At 36.0% G+C, this 17882-nt stretch overlaps 1 protein-coding gene across 1 annotated transcript in view; it reads left to right on the top strand.

Moving 5' to 3' along the window:
- The window catches only part of LOC122807957 (asialoglycoprotein receptor 1-like), a 363119-nt gene that overhangs the window by 277362 nt on the left and 67875 nt on the right, over window positions 1-17882 (top strand). The window contains exon 4 of the mRNA XM_044078988.1: window positions 9873-10027. Coding sequence (XP_043934923.1) covers window positions 9873-10027 — 155 coding nt within the window. The remainder of the gene's footprint in view (window positions 1-9872; window positions 10028-17882) is intronic.

Here is a 17882-nt window from a genome sequence, read left to right as displayed (position 1 = left end):
TAACCTTCCTGCTAATAAACTTGCTCCTTGAACTGCAAATTATGTGTCTAATAATTGTTGAAAACACCTATTTTTCAATTTGCATTAATGCATCTTAATTAATCTGTGACAAATGTTTGTAGGTTCCAGACACTGACTGAAATTAGTCCATATGGATCAATTCACTATGGTTGTAAAAAATATGCATAAATAACTATGCAAATAAGTAAGGTCAGTGTTTAAATAAAATGAATATTATCATCTTCCAGTCTGTCTCCTTTTCTGGCAAAATGTAATATGTTGATACATGTCCAAGAGTACTATTTATTATAACAGTAGTTTAATAACACCTTTAATCAGGAAAATATGCAATACTCATACCAGATGTGCTTCAAAATTTACAGCATAAAATTAGCCATGTACTCCAACTGACACAGCAGTGAACTGCATCTAGTAACAGAGCCTAACCTAGTCAGTTATATTAAATGAGCAGACATTACTTGATGATCGCTTTATTACTAAATGATCAGGCATTACTTGATGATCACTTTCTTAGGACTATCATTCTTGGAGCAGTCAGCTAGAAGTCATTCTTACCATTGTGGAAACATATATATATATATATATATATATATATATATATATATATATATATATATATATATATATATATATTTATATATATATAGTGTTTTGTACTCCCACATGTGTTTTGATTAATGTTTTATAACATACCAGTTAAGTGCTAGTGATGCATAATTCAGAACTGTTGTAGACAGGATCACACATTCTGTTAATCACAGCTAGATATGTGAAAACACTGAATCCAAAATACAGCAAATATGACATAACTCAAAGCCAGCTGTGTTGGGCAGAGGGATAAAGCTTTGACTCACAGCTCCGATGACACATTTTTGACTATAGTTTTGTGTATAGCAAAGCTGTCAAGACAGGGGGTTGGGAATAATTACAGTTTACTTCACTGAAAAAGCTACAGCTTTGATGAGGTGCATAAACCCAAGGCTGTGGAATCCATTTCTGTGAGATATAGTAATAATTATGTTAGCCACATTAAAGGGGTATAGAGATTCTCCTGACTGCAATATGAAAGAGGAAGACCTACACAGAAAGCACTTAGATTGACTGACTTTGTATTTCAGTAAAGTGCCATTTTATTTGACTTGGTTTGAGCAAATGGTCTCCATTATAAGAATCTTCAAGAAGACAAACGAATTGCTGTCTATTTTTTGTAGTTTTCTGACTCTGTAGGTGTAGTGAATGTATATATATATATATATATATATATGGGTCTACTTTCATACACATCCCGACCCCAAACAACCGACAACACAACCTCAACATACCGACACCAAAACAAAACGCCAAATACACATAGCACACAACAACATATCCACTAACCTAAACCTAAACCCTAACCCTAACGTCTTCACCTACCTGCACCCTAACCCTAACTCACTTACCCACCCCTAACCCAAGCCCTGCACCCTAACCCTAACTCACTTACCCACCTAACCCAAGCACCGACACCATCGCACACTTCACCTACCTGCACTAACTCACTTAACCTGGCCCAAAACTACAGTCCTCACTACCTGTCCCACAGCCTAACCCGACATCCCACTTACCAGGTCACGATTGTCGGTCTTTCCGCTGTCCATGTCGGTAAACTTACCTGTCGTCTCCGTCTCCTAGACCTATATATATATATATATATATATATATATATATATATATATATATATATACAAATATTTTATAAGGTTTTGAATTTTTAATTTATTTAAATATTTTATTGTTTGAATCTTATTGTACAACCAATCAAAGATGTTTTGTAATTGGCAGTTAATTAATTTAAACAGAGAAAGCACAAGCTTTCAGATGTACTCTGAGGATGCCCTTATGTTTTAGAGGGTGAAAGCGCTTAGTACTACGTTTTATACTGTCATTTTAAGTATTGTCACTTATTTTTTGGTGTTCTTGTGGACAATAAATCCCGACTGAGTGACTTCTGAGAGCCTTTTTTATGATTTACCAGTATATCCAGTTACGTTAATTTGATCTAAGAAGACGAACGTGTCTGCTGGATTGCTCATCTTATAGGAGGAAACGATCAGCCGCTGCTATGATCAGATTTCATGCTACAGAATCGCACAACAAGTTTATCTTTTTACATTATTGGAGTGCAACCTTGTTGCTCCATGAGCTACAAAATAATTGTTTCCACCAGAGAAGAGCATGCTACGTAATGAAATGATTTTTAAGAAGGGATGGAAACCTTATTGTGAAGTGTGAATCCCAGTCAGAAATTTCAACTATATGCTGGTATAAAAGGAATGTGGAATAGGTATGCATTTAATGGAGAGGTCATGTGGTTTAGTAAAAACTGAGGCATCCTATCACAGAAGAAAGTGGAGTGCAAATAAGATTTGTCAAAGCAAAGTGAGAATTTTTAATTGCATGGATTTATTACAAAATATACAATATGAAAGCTGATGCAAAACTGTACACTGCTTCATTAGTGAGGAGGGAATATGTTTGTGTGTTGTCATTCTGCAATTATTAATTTATATTTAACATTTAACATTTAGAGACTTATTTTTTTAGGCCTCTGATTTCTCAAGTCCCAAATCTCCTCCAGTACCAAAAGATAAAAGATGACAGAGGGTTCTGGTTCTAATACAGCACCTCTCACACCTCTGGAATAAACTTCCCGTGCATGTTATGCAGTCTGACTCACTATCTTCCTTTAAAAATAAACCACATTACTAGATGGGTGTCCACAAATTTACACTAGAATGTTAGTATTTTGAAAGGAGTTTTTGCCAAAGAGAGGGTACTGGCAAATTGAGAATGCAAATGAAAGTCGATGGCCTTGAGATATGAATCTGTAAGAGATGCTATGTACTGAGATCCAGATTAGCAGTAAGTAAAGTTACTTCAGTTGAGGTTCTTTCGAGATCTGGCCAGTGCTGTAGCATTACTGTCTTGTGATCTCAAAGATAATGGACACTTGAGCATGTGAGGATTGTATAAGATAGAACTGTCTGTTACTGTGCTTCATGATAATGTCTTTTAATTTTTGTATTGATTGAGACTATGTATCTTAGTTTATTGTTTTGATGTAACAATAAACATGCATTATGATAACTACATTTTCATTGAACATTTTTTACTTCTCAGTGAAATTTCTAAGTATCATTTTCCTAACTATTGACCTAATAAATATTTACATCACATACATGTTCTCCATAAATATAATATTTATTCTACATAAAACATAGCACCCAGTGATGTAAATCTTGGCTCTGGATAATTGTAACTGTTGAAGTGGCATCCTGGTTCCATGTGCAAAAATGGGAATAGGGGTTGTGGATGAATGGATAAAACATGAAATCCGTCATGTGGCACATTTTCTAAAGACATGCTTCTGGAGCATTTCTCCCCGGGCCTCTGCTGAAAACAGGATTTGTGGAACCTAGTCAGACTTTCCCGGTCAACAAATGTTAAATAAAATAAATAAATAAAATAAAATGATGAATTGGTTTTGGACACATCATCATGGCCTCACTGCAGTTTCATTCTACATGGGAACTTTATAGGTTCATATATAAGCACTGTCATGACTTCTACATATGGGCCTAAAGGCCAGCATAAAACATTGACTCTAGTGCATGAGCCTCCTAAAAATTCATATTAGTCCAAGTATCTGGTAGATTTTTTTAACATATTTAAAGATGTTAACTTCCAAGCAAATAGTATGAGCTTAATCCATATTATAGGTATTATTTCAGGCACATCATTGTTTTCATTTTCTTATTCTAGGAGAAATATGAAACAATGTATTTTCATATTTAATTTTCATGTTTTCAAAATGCCCTTGTATACCAAACAGACCCTATTCCACTAATATAATGCTTACAGAGGCTACACAGCTTCAGATTTTGTAACCTGGCAACATCGCATATATTACTACCAAATGAGAGTAATTTTGTAATTTGCTTTATACTTGCTGCAAAGGCACATTTTTTTCTCTTACCATTACAGCAGCAAATAGCATTATGTTCCAGTGCTGGATGAAGTTGGAGCTATAAATTCTTGTTATAATTCTAGCGTTCCCTGTTGATTTTTCTTAAATAATAAACTCATTTATTCAAGTGTTCTGTTTCTAACCTGAATCCCATTTGCTAATTAAAATGCCAAGCTCTGTAGTCAGTCTTGCGTATCTGAAATGACTGAATATACATTTAGTTCACCCATGAAGTACAATGGATTGCATGCATCCCCCTTCCCCTGAAGAAGATCACACTGGGGATTAAAAAAGAACCCCACCACTGGCAATAAGAGCTGTGGCCAAAAGGGACTGTTTCTGTGATGCTGGAAAATTCAGTTCAGAAACCCATAAGCTGCGATGTGGAAAGACCTCATTATTGTCGAATCTGTAGGCCTCTGAATTACCTATAAGTACAACAAGCGCAAAGCAGCCCTTTTCTGCAGTAGCTACTACTGATGAGCCATGCATCGCACTGCCTCAGGCACTCCCCATCCCTTCACATACACACATGTACACTTTCTAATGCATGCACGCACACACACACACACACACACACACACACACACACACACACACACACACACACACACACACACACACACACACACACACACACACACACACACACACACACACACACACACACACACACACACACACACACACACACATGCACACACATGCACACACACACACACACACACACACACACACACACACACACACACACACACACACACACACACACACACATATATGCACTTGAGGCCACTGATTCCCCTGCATACACTCAAATATAACAGCCACATACATGCTCACATGCACACACTCCCATGTCTACCTCCCCTCTAGACTCCTTTGCATTTATTTCTAACACAATCTCACCCATGGGAAGCAATGAGTGAATGTGAACTTTTGTATCTGTTCATTAACATGGCCAACAGTGATGATTTACAAATATGCTAGGCTGCATAAATGCGTTACTTCAGACATTTCTGAGGGAAGAGCACATGACTAGTTTCCTTAATTTGCCCCCTGAAATGCCTGATTAGCATTTGGTCTGTCTCTGATTCTGAAATGGTTACTATGATTTGTACACAAGGCTTACACCTCAAATTAGCATTTCTGAATATGACTCCAGTTCTTCAGCATACCCTATGCTAATTCAGATTTTTATTTAATAAGTGTTATATATGCCTCATAATTCTGCACTCTGTATTCCCTTTATGAGTGGAGTAAGAATATGCTAACCAATTCAGAGTGCATACTTCATTTGCTATAACTAGTCTTTCTTTCTTTCTTTCTTGTTACACATGGGAAGATAAATGAAAATGCGTGCTTGAAAATGCGTTTCATAAGTCTGTAAAATAGTGTTTTGTGTCAAAGACATACTAGAAGCATTTTAAGTCTGGATCATAAACTCTATCACCAAACTAGTGATCAAGGATTTTTTAAAGTTAAGTAAATTCTTACAGCTTTCAGATGGTAAGTAATCCAAAAAGCAGGTGTCCTAACTGTTGCAAAATTATACATTCTAGATGTTCTGCATTTTTAGTACAAAATTTGTAGGTATTAAACAGGGAAAAGCTGTAAGAAGAAGATTATGAAGCAAAATTGTTACACAATCAATTCCTATATGCAACAAAAGGTGGAATATTTCATCTTAATAAGCTCTGTTTGCTATATTTCATCATAATAAGCTCTAGATGCTAGGATAAGCTTACTTCTCAAGTATCAATAATCTATAATGTATATTTAAAAATTAAATAACCTGCATTGCTGATATCAGCATTCCAAACTTACTAAACTTTAAATTCTTGCCTATTGTAACCCCAAGATCCTTAAAATAATCGATCTCTTTTATAGGTAGAATATTCAAACAAATTGACTGACATACTAATAGTCTCTTAAAGCACATGATGCAGCATTTTTCTCAGCTGAATTTTAAGCCCAGTTTATTAGGCAATAATGCTGTCTCATTCAAATCCTTATTAATATTAACATAATCCAAACTATTGGTAATAAAAAAAATGATTTCAGATTGTACGTATATTTGCTCAGCCAGAATTATTTGTTTTAGATAAAGATGGATCAACTACATTAAACAAAATGGGACCAAGGACTGATCCCTGTGGAATGCCAATATTAACTGGCAAGAAACTGGAAAAATGTCCTTAAATACTTACAGATTGTTTTCGGCCAAATAACCAGTTAGTAATGCACCTATTGATGTCAGAATTATTTAATGTTTTTAATATCGTTATTATAGTGGTAAGAGGTAAATAATCAAAAACTTAAGGCATATCCAAAACTATGACGCCAGCAAATAAGCCTTCATCTTAAGTATAGCAATATCCACATAGCAATCAATCAAATTAGTTAAGATAGATTTGTTCAAACCCACGATGATAAAAGTTGACATTATTGGTACTGAGATCTTTATTAATAAGGTCTAGTTTACATTATTCAAAGCTTTATGCAAATTGTTGTAACTTGTGACAGCTTGCATGTTGGTGGAACAAATCCATGATGTAGGTATTTGTTAAATATGCAACTCATTAATGGCTTAATATTGTCCTTCTTCTTTCGGCTTTTCCTGGTTAGGGGTCGCCACAATGGATCACCTGTCTGCTCATGATTGGCAGTGGAGTTTTAGAGTGTCGAGTTGCCAGCCTGGCACCCAACCTTCCACAGAAGGCACACGCATGCACGCACTCACACCTAGGGCAAATTTAGAGTGTCCAATCCACCTACAGCATGTCTTTGGGATGCAGGAGGAAACCGGAGCACCCAGAGGAAACCCATACGACCACAGGGAGGACATCCACACTCCACACAGAAGGCACCCCAGCTGAGAATTGAACCAGAGAACCTCTTACTGCGAGGTGGCAACACTAACCGCTGCACCACCGTAGCCGCCCCAATATTGTCTTTAATATATGAAATTCTTCTGATTCATGCCCCACCATCACTAAGTCGACCTTAACAAATGCTTTCTCAGAAGTTAAAAGGAATTCATCTGCAGGTCCTGACATTATACCCACTATTTTAATTTCATGTATTTAATATTGTCCTTAATATATGAAATTAAAATAGTGGGTATAATGTCAGGACCTGCAGATGAATTCCTTTTAACTTCTGAGAGAGCATTTGTTAAGGTCGACTTAGTGATGGTGGGACATGAATCAGAAGAATACTAATTTCTTCAGCTGAAGAATTAAGACTATACTTATGATTAAATAATGATTAAAGTTAACAGTTACAGTATTTGGATCATAAACTACTTGTTGTTTCATATACCTTAATTATATTCTAAATTTTATAATGTTTAGATTTATTAAATTTGGTAAGCTAACACTTCAACATCCTAAATATTTTTTTTTCCTCTTAAACAAAATATTCCATTTTATTCTATGAAAGTAGGTAAGAGTGCACAGAAGATTTGTCACTAAATTTTAAATTGGCCTCAATTTTGTTTCAATACACTTTCCAAAATCTCGTACCCAAAATAGTCTTCTTCCTCTCCAAGTTCTGAACACTAGGGGAAATGTTTAGTGTGTCTAACAAGATGTCTTCCTCTCCAAGTTCTGAACACTAGGGGATACGTTAAGTGTGTTTAACAAGATGTCTTCCTCTCCAAGTTCTGAACACTAGGGGATACTTTTAGTGTGTCTAACAAGATGTATTTCTCTCCAAGTTCTGGACACTAGGGGATACTTTTAGTGTGTCTAACAAGATGTTGCATTTGAGCTTGTGATTATTGCATTTCCTATGTACTGGTCTGATATGTTTCTTAGTATTAAAATCAAATATAATGGAACTATGATCAGATGTACTTAGAGGGGAACCAATGCTAATACTTCATATTAAGCATGGTACTTTCATAGCTAAAAGATCTAAAGTATGATTATTCCTTGATTTATCAGTTATTCATTTTTGCAAATCATAGGAAGTCAAAACATTTAAAAAGGTTTTGGAGTAGACGTTTCCTCCAAGAAGAAGTTGTCCGTCTAATATTTGTGTAATTTGCTAGTCTAAACAATTTGCATAAAATTCTGCTATAATACTGAGACTGTAACAATACACAATAATTCTTAATTTATCCTTGAATCAAAACTCACCTAGTTTAATTATAATACATTCCACAGTAGTGCTTTTAACTGGTGAAGATTTATATTCTCATGCACTAAAAGCAAAACAGCACCCCATATAGATTATCTTACATACAATCATATCGTACATGACCTGGAAACAAATATTTTCAAGCTTCTAGCATTCAGTTATGCCACCATATCATACCTCTTAACTCTTATCAGTGACTTAAGTGCTGTACGTTGTGCATTACATTAATATTCTTTTAGAGCATGATCGTCATATCAGTATATCATATCTTCAGGGTCAGCCTTCTTAGTATAATGTTAGTTTCTTTAAGTATGTTTCTTTCCTAAAAAAATCCTATTGGAAGTGCTACTTCTGCCAGAAAAAGTACACAAAGCCATATGTGTTAAGAAATAATTTATCTTGTTTAGGAAGCCGTTGATTTTAAACATATTCTTCCCAGTAGGTTATAATACCTTTATTATATACCAGCAATAGATGTCTAAGCCATCTAATTAAGATGTGGGTCTTTGTATAAACATAATCATGTCCCTTATGTGATGGTAGACTTGCTTAGAATAAAGTCAACATGAGCTTTCTCAAATCTTTCAGAGTTAACATATTATTGTTCATGTAGTTTAAAGGGGGTTTATATCACAACATCAAACGACCAAAATATCGAAGCAAACAACATTGAACACAAAACATCAAACGCTAAAAAACCTGAAAGCACAAAATTTCGAAAACAGAATCTATGAAAAGCAACACTTGGCCATCCACTCACCCATGCAGCCTGAAACCTAACTGCAACAAACAAAACATGCCTCCTTAACTGTCAAAACACAACCCAGCCACCTAATGCAAGTACCCTATAAACATATACGTGAAGTACTCTACTGTGCTCAATGGAAAAGATGCAAACAAGCTACAAACTATTTCTTATGTGGGAGGTGCCCCCATAGCCCCCAACATGGGGGGCTTTGCCCCTACACCCCCCTACTTAAATATACCAACTCCAAGATTGCACCACAGGGGAGGTGATATATCCTGCTATAAAACAGCGGTTTGTAACAAACGTTACTGACATTAAACATTTCTCAGAGACGTCATGGTATGTAACTTTGCAAGGGCCAACTATGTCACTACAGGGTTTCCAATTTCATAATTTTGAGCTTTCGAGTTTATTGGCATTCGATGTTATATGTTCGATGTTGTGTGCTTTGATATTATGGTCGTTTAATGTTGTGATATAAACCCGTTTAAAGGAGTGTGATAAAGAATATTCATCCTTGCATGTAGGACAACTTTATCATATGAATATTGAGAGATCAATAAGCTTTGTATAGCAGAGAAATGACAGTTATTTCCTTTCTATCTATATTGACAAGTCGATGCATTCTCGGTCTTAAGATTGAATCTCCCAAGATTAGAATCTGCGAACTTGCATCAATGGTGTTTTCAAAGTTTGCTAAAACAGTATCATCTTTTAAATTCCCAAGTCACAGAGGTGTCAGATGATTTTAAATTATTTTGGGATATAATGAAATAGTAGGCATAATTTCACTAGCTTTGATCGACCCTGAAACACCAGTACTTTTATAAGTGCTGCATTGTTCAGATAAACTAATTTCTTCTCTACTCTCTCAAAATCATTTATGCAGTTTAACTGTATGAACCTCTCAAGAAACAAATTCTAATTTATTTCACATTTTAATTATTTCAGGGTTTCTTAACACTGAAAGTAAAAGAGTACAATAGCAAGCGTGGAACATGGAGCAATGAACTGTGGTACTGGATTGGAATGACAGACAATGAAAAGGAAGGGATGTGGAAATGGGTAGATGGGACGCTATGTGACTGCATCAAGAATCAAAAAGGGTAAGCATTCCCTATGTATATTGTTGTTTATACTCCCATACACATGGGCAGACAGGATCATTTTAGCCCATGAGATAGTTAATACATGCTAACTATAATGGCACAATGCATGTGGGGTTTAAGTGTAAGTAATTAATTTACAAAAGCACAAGTTTTGGCAGCAAAAGGGTGGATATCATGGTACTTTATATATATATATATATATATATATATATATATATATATATATATATATATGTTTTTTTTTTTCCCCTGGGGGATTCTTAGATTTCTACTAAGTTGCAAATGGATTTCCTCTTAAAATATTTGGGATGGCATTTTACAGATATCACTTTTCAGAAACAACAACAACAACAAAAAAACAGCCAAGATACTATATAAATGGTAAATTATGACAGAAAAAAGAATTCCTTTCTTTATTGACTAAAACATCCTTGGCTAGATGCCACACACATTTACAACAGAAAATGGATAAAATATATATGTAATTGTTCTTCTTCCAGTCAAATCCTTCCATATTAGTTCAGAATTTAATACTATATGATGTACAATATCAAACATCGGAATTATTATAGATTCTTTGCATTTTTTTTTTTTTTTTTGTATTTAGTTCTTAAATTACAATATTACAGAATGTATCAAAAATGTTCCTTTTAGTTCTGAAGCTTTTTGAAGAACTTCTCAAGAACAAAAAATGTAGAAACAAAAGGGGATCCAAATGCACCCCACATACACAAATTTAGTACTAGCAGACTGGGAATATGAGAAAGTTTTTAGTTCTCCAGATTTTAGCAAAGTGTTCTGATATTACAGATTCTTTGATGATATATTAATCTTTTGGACAGATGACAGTACATCCTTTCATAAATTTATGGATGTTTTGAATAATTCAAGATCCTTTTTAAAGTTGACATATGCATTTTATATGGAAAAGATTAATTATTTAGAAACTGCCATTTCAAAAGTCACTCAGAAGAGATATGTCTCAACATTTATCATAAGGAAACTTATTCAAACTCTTTATTGGATTACAACAGCTGCCACCTTTACTTTCAGAAGAGAAATATTATAAAACATCAGATGGTCCACCTTTCAAGGCTAGTTTCAGTAGATGAAATATTTTTAAAGTCTTAGATAAGTTTGTGAAAATGTTCCATGAAAGAAATTACCCAATGCCTTTACTATTGGAAATTAAGGAGGACATTATGAAGGAAGGGCAAAAAGCTTTACCCCTATTCTGAGTAATAATTCAAATCTGCACATTAAATCAAACACAGATGTTAAGTTTTATAATAATAACAATAAGAATATAAATGAGAAAATAGAGGCAATGACCACTGAGTACAATACAGAAGCAGTTAAGGTAAAGAACATTTTAAAAAATACATGGGAAATTGTATTTTCCTTAGAATACAAACAAAAGTTAGGAATGTATCCTAAGCTGACTTAAAAAAAAGGAAAAAAATCTAAAGAACATGTTTGCGAAAGACTATATAAGTCTAGATTATACTATATATTCTAAGATGATGAAAGAAAGCTAGCGTAAGTTTTGTACATACGTCAATCATGGACTATATGCCATAGCTGAAGGGTTTGCAAGAACCTTAACATGGCCAGGTAAGTACAACTGTAAATCAAAAATGGTTGTTTATCTGGCAAATTGTATCCCCTGTTCAATTTTCTATATAGGTAAAACAACACAGATTTTGAAAGAAAGAATATATTAGCATGTATATGTAATTAAAAAAGGAAGGCAGACTAACACGCTATATAAGCATTCACATTCTTGCCCTGATTTAAAAAAAATTCATATTTTGTATTATTGATAAAGTGAAAATATCCAATAGCAAACTGACTTTTTACCACCATATTGCCTCCATTGTATGGAAAGCTTTCTACATGGCTGACCTCATTAGTAAGGGTATCTCATCCAGGGACAAGTTGGTCATAACATCCCTGTATTCTTCCCTTATAAGACCCATTATTGAGTACAGTGCCCCTTTCGGCATGTACCTCACAAAGCACATGCAGCAGCTGGAGAGACCACAGAGGTTCCTCACCCAGAGAATATAGGGCCTCAAACATCTACCCTACAAACTAAAAGCCCTGTCCTTCTACTCAGTCTCCTACAGGCTCCTCAGAGGTGACCTCTGTCTGACATACAAAGCAATCTCAGACCCCACCCTGATGGGATTGCTGCATATCCACAAGTCAAGTTCCAGTCGAGTAACTCACACGTGCGACCTCAACCTGGTCTGTGACATTGACAGGACTTGTTGGCGGGACAGATTTGTGTCCCAGAGACTCCCACCTTTTCTGGAATAGACTCCCTCTCCATCTAAAACAGAGTACCTCATTAACCCTTTTTAAGCACAACCTGGATAACTGGAAGGGGAACAGAAAATACACCCCTGGGATTCGATTCTACCTGTGTCCCTGCTGGACAGTGGCATAGGGTGCTGACTTGTTGGAACGTGGGCTAAATTCTTGGCTAGGCTTGTAAGGGCCTCAGGACCAATGGCCTAGTAACTTTCCTATGATCCTATTATAGAGGTGGGAACAGTGAACTAATACTAGAGAAAAAATAATTATTGTGTCAGCTATGTTTAAATGCTACAAAGAAGCCAGGCTTAAATGACATTACATCGCTGTATAGTGTATTGAAACAAAGGGCTGACAAATTAGATTAATGGTAGTAATGCATATGCACTGTGGCTATGACTAAATTTTTTATTTATTCTTTTATAGGATATTAAAGGTTGTTAGTAAATAATTTATAAAAAAACAAAAAGATTTGTGGCAAGGATGTATAGGCTTTCAACTCAAGAGCATTACATTTGTTAATTAAATTGGCTATCTGATTAGATGTTTTGATACAGTAATTTATATGTTTGCTGCTGTTTTTCAGTTCTGATAAAATCTGTATGTTATATGTGGACGACAGTGATAAGATTGTAATAAATAATTCCTTTTGCGTTTACTGTTTTGTTGATTTTGCTGACCTGGGTTGTTATAGAGCATTTTAAGAGTTTTTGCAGCTGGTTATGTGAACACTGGATCTGTTCACAGTGCACTTGTGGAGTGCAGAAGTGTTTTTTTGTCTTGTGGTAAACTACATATGTTACAACAATTTGTGAAGTTATGAGTATCCATATGTATTTACTTAATATCTCTAACATGCTCCTGGCTGCACGTAGAAATGGTTTATACATGAAAATATTTGTGATTAATGAAAACAACTCATGCTCAAATTAATGTTCAGCACAAAATTAATTCAATAACACTGCCATGCCATATGTGAAGGAAAGAATATGACGAAAATGCCAATATAGAGCTACATTTTCAAAATCAATCATCCAATATGAGCATTCTTCTTCTCACACTGTCAGTACTATGTTGGCATAAACTAGGCAAAAATTGCTATCATACTTACTCCATTTGATTGTCTATAACACTTTTCCTTGAAAAAAAATGTAGTAGTTAAAATAAGTTCTACCAGCAAACATATAACAGTTGCCTCCCTTGAAGAAATGGAAGAGTGTTCTAACAAATAAATAAAAGTTCAACACCTTCATCGTAACAGATGCATATCTTTAAAATAACTGTTTCTACTGTGGTAAATCAACTGAAATAAATCACTGAAATAAATCACTGAAATAAATTTTATTTTAGAAAACGATTAAGTCTTTAGATAATAGAAGAGATATTTAGCATAATCACTTCCATGTTTTTGCCAATATATATACTGCTAAACAGTTTCCTGAGGATGCATTAACATCATGGCCTCTTTACAGCCACACTAACATGATTTACCATCTTAGCATGATGAGCAGCACTAAACATGCATGCAGACAAGACACGTAGCATGGCGAGAAGCCTTCCTCAAGCCCACAGCACAGGCGTGTGGCCATGTTGTGTTAAGCATCAGCACAGCCATATCTATGTACAACAACCTAAACAGGATTTCCTTGATAGTCTAGGAGAACTATGCAATCAACAGCATAAGTAAAACAAGAAACAATGAGCAAAGAAACATGTAGCAACAGACAGACAATGAAGAATGGTGTGGAGTTAATTGAGTGAATCATGGGGATGCTGAATATTACTTACACTGCAATTTGCATACCCAAATGGAGGATTTCAACATGATATCTCAGTAGAGTGAACTGCAGAAGCTGACAGTCAACATATTAAATGCCCGCATGTGCCTAAACAGGTTCATAGGTAAGTACTAGGCAAGCTACCCTTGTGCGCCATTTTAAGCCTTGCCAGCTTCTCTTTTTGTGCTGACAATAAACTATCCAATTTAGTTATAAACTGACCCATCCCATGGCTGATAATTATATATTACATTTAATGAAAATAACTGGGATCATACCATAGATAATTTGAGGGGATCTGTGCATGGGATAAAGCATTTAGGAAATACTTCTGTCCATTACTAGAGGGGCTGTCCTGGGGTAAATTTTCTGTTTTCCATCCATAGAATTAAGTTGCACTATAATGTGGACAGGGATGATTTTTTTTTTTTTTTGATAGGGAGTCTGTACCACAGCAGCACCATCCTCTGTAAGATATGTCATCCCCTTTTTAATTTCTCCAAATCTTTTGGGTTTCTAACCATAACAGGAATGGACTGCATTCCTAAGTCAAAGTGCGATTAAAGTTCATGAAATTAGTATTGTTTCACTCTTTGATGTCAGCCAAAAGTGCTCTTCGCAGCACCTGCAATGTGCCTAGTAATTACTCGTTCTGTAATTCCTATGGAGTTACATGTATTGGTGTCGTGTCTAAATAAGATTTTAGAGTCCTTTTTATAAGACGCATTGCTCCTACTACTATTGGAACTATTTGGGTATCTTTCTTCCACATTGCTCTCGTTTCTGCTTGCATATCCTGATATTTTATGACTTTGTGTCTCTCTGAGCACAGGAAGCTGTAGTCACTGGGTGTGGTGATTTCAGTGATCAATGCTACTCTTGTCTTATTTTCCTGGACCACTATATTAATTTTTCTAGCATCTATCTTTTGAATTGTTGGTAACTGGTGATCCCATGTGATCTAGAATTCATCATTTTCTGTGATGCTTTGAGGCTCATGTTTCTGGTATTTTTCAGCCACTTCAACATCATAATGTTTGCACAATCCCCAGTTCCTCCTAAATATTCTGTTGATTTTGCAGAAGAGATTTAGATACCTAGACCAAGTATTTCTGATGCCATTTGACTTGCTGATGTGCAGTAAATCCATTAGTAATGGGTCAGAGGATGTCTTGTATGCCAGGTACAGGTGAACTTTTAGCAGCCTGTAGGATACCAAGTATAGTGACAGGGTTTTGAGTTGGTCCATGTAGGACATGTTGTTTAGACCCTGTATCCTTTTAGTAAGGTATATCTGTGAGCATTCCAGTTGCCGGATGTGTCTGGGAAGATACATGCCAAAGGGGGGCATTATATTCAATGAAGGGTTTAATGAGGGCTGAGTAAAAAGGGAAAATGACATCCTTAGATCAGACACAATCCATATGTTTATAAGCTGTTCAGTACAGAAGGACTTTCTTACAGCAATAGACATACGTTGTTTAAAAGTTAGGCCACTGTCCACATAAGTTCTGAAATCACAGACAACTGGGTCAACTCTTTGGGGCATTTCTGGGACTTCAAAAGCTACAGTAATGCATCTGTAGAATTTAGTATCAGTTCGTGATTTTGGCAGCAGTGATTTATTTGAGACAAACCTTCCTGCAGGATGACTAAGTCATTTGGGGATTCAATTATTGCTCATGGAGTAAGCAGTCCTCTGCAAACGTAGTCAGCCAGAGCCCTTTGGTATTGGCTTTAACTTCAGAAAGGTAGATGCCAAACAGGAGAGGTTCCAGCACAGAACCCTGTGGGACTCCACTGTTAACGGGTTTCTTTGCGGAGATAACTTTCCCTATTTTGATTATCTGTGTCCTGTCTGTGAGCCAGTTAGCAACCCATAGGGGTTTATTCCCAGTTTACTTAGTTTTCTATCACACCCGAGCTGGAATTGTGTCAGACGTTTTGCTCAGGTGGAAGTATGTGGTGTGTACCATGTTGTCTTTTTCCATTGCTTTGGTGACATTTTCAAAAAAATCTATCAGGTTGAGTAAGCATGACCTGTCCTTGATGAATCCAAACTAAGATGGGTCTAGTGTCTGGAAATTTCCTATGTCATGACTGATTAGTTCAATGAGAAATCTTTCCATTGCTTTGTATATGAGTTTGATCAGACTTATGGGTCTGTAATTGCCTGGATCTGTGGAAGGTCATCACTTATGCAGGGGAATGACTGTAGCTCTTCTCAATTCACTTAGTGGAAAACATATATGGAGGCTGAGAGTGAACAGTGTTGTTAGGGATGTGGCTAAATCATGATTCATGCTATTTAAGATATATCCAGGGATATTGCCAGGACTCACTGATGCAGTATTTTTAGCTTTTTATAACACTTTTAGGACTGGGTCCTAGACAAGCCAGTTTTGGGTGTATCTTGAGGAAAAGATGGAAGGGAGGGAGGGAAAACGTTATAGCCAAATTTATCACCTAGTAGGTTTACTATCTTCAGCTTCCATGCAGATAATAGTTTTCACAATCAGCTCAGTGCATTGCTGTGCTTTTGAGATTAAGAACGTAATTAGAAAATGCCTTGGGTAGCTATTTTAGTCTCAAACTTGACTTAATGGATTTTTATTAAGCTCCTGGTTGCTTGTTTGTTTCATTGACAAGGGCTCTAACATGCTGGGAATTGCTCTTCTTACTTTTGGTCAAATTTGTTTCCTTTTATTATAAAGTTTGTTGATATTATAGTTCCATTATGTTAGTTCATTTCTGGGTGTTGCCCTGTGCTTTATTCTTATGGAGTATGGCTGTTTACATCTTGGTATAGTGTGGTGGTGTACTGTATGTTTCTGCATTTTCAATGAAGATAACTTGCTTTGGTGGGGATTTGAAGCTGGCCAATGTATCATTTAGGATTAGGTAGTTTATCTTAAAATAATTGCTAAGGGTATCTTGAGTGGAAAGTATCACTTTTTATTTCGAGGGAGACTGCTTTATGGTTAGACTTAACAAGTGATGCAGATATGCAAAGGATGGTGCAAGATGCTCCCATATTAGAAAAGATATAATCCAAGATGTTATTGCCCCCTAGTGGGCACTTTGACTAATTGTTTCAGCATTTGTACTGACAAAGGTCAGGAATCTCTATATTTATGCACTAGTGGTGGTGCAGGTTTCCCAGTCTGTAGCTGGATAGTTCAGATCACCTAGGAAAATGGTATTGTGTTTAATACTGAATGAGTCTAGTTCCTGCAGATAAGTGTTGTGGCTTTCTGTTGTCATAGAAGCAGTTCTATAGCTAGCTAATATATGGTGGAGCTTTCTGATGGTTATTTGGACATGAAGAAGATCTAGTGCATCATACTGCTTTATAAGCCTTGATGTGAGTCTCTACTGGATGCAGATTGAAACTCCTCCACCTTTTTCCCCTCCTGTGTAGCAGCTGGTCTAAACATGTGGAAGGAGTTATAGCCCTGCACATCCAGAGTACTCTTCTCTGTTTCAAACCATGTCTCAGTCACTACACAGCCACTACATACCCTTCATGGTGAGAAGTCTTGTAGAGAGTGAAGTCCCTTGTTTAGGCTCCTAGGATTGATCAGTAACACCCTCATATTTTCCTTTGCTTGTTTCATTATCTTGGTAGGCTTATCAGGTCGGCATGGCCTAAAAATAGCCCAACTGGGGGACAATGTTTTTGCCAATAATCAAAGCCATACAAAGGACGGATGCACGCCATCCCTGGTGAAGCAGCATGGTCTGTTGATCATATC

Source organism: Protopterus annectens, chromosome 8.part0 (assembly GCF_019279795.1).
Source record: "Protopterus annectens isolate FY-2018-M chromosome 8.part0, PAN1.0, whole genome shotgun sequence".
Lineage (NCBI taxonomy): Eukaryota > Metazoa > Chordata > Ceratodontiformes > Protopteridae > Protopterus > Protopterus annectens.
This window is presented reverse-complemented; position numbering and strand designations above follow the sequence as displayed.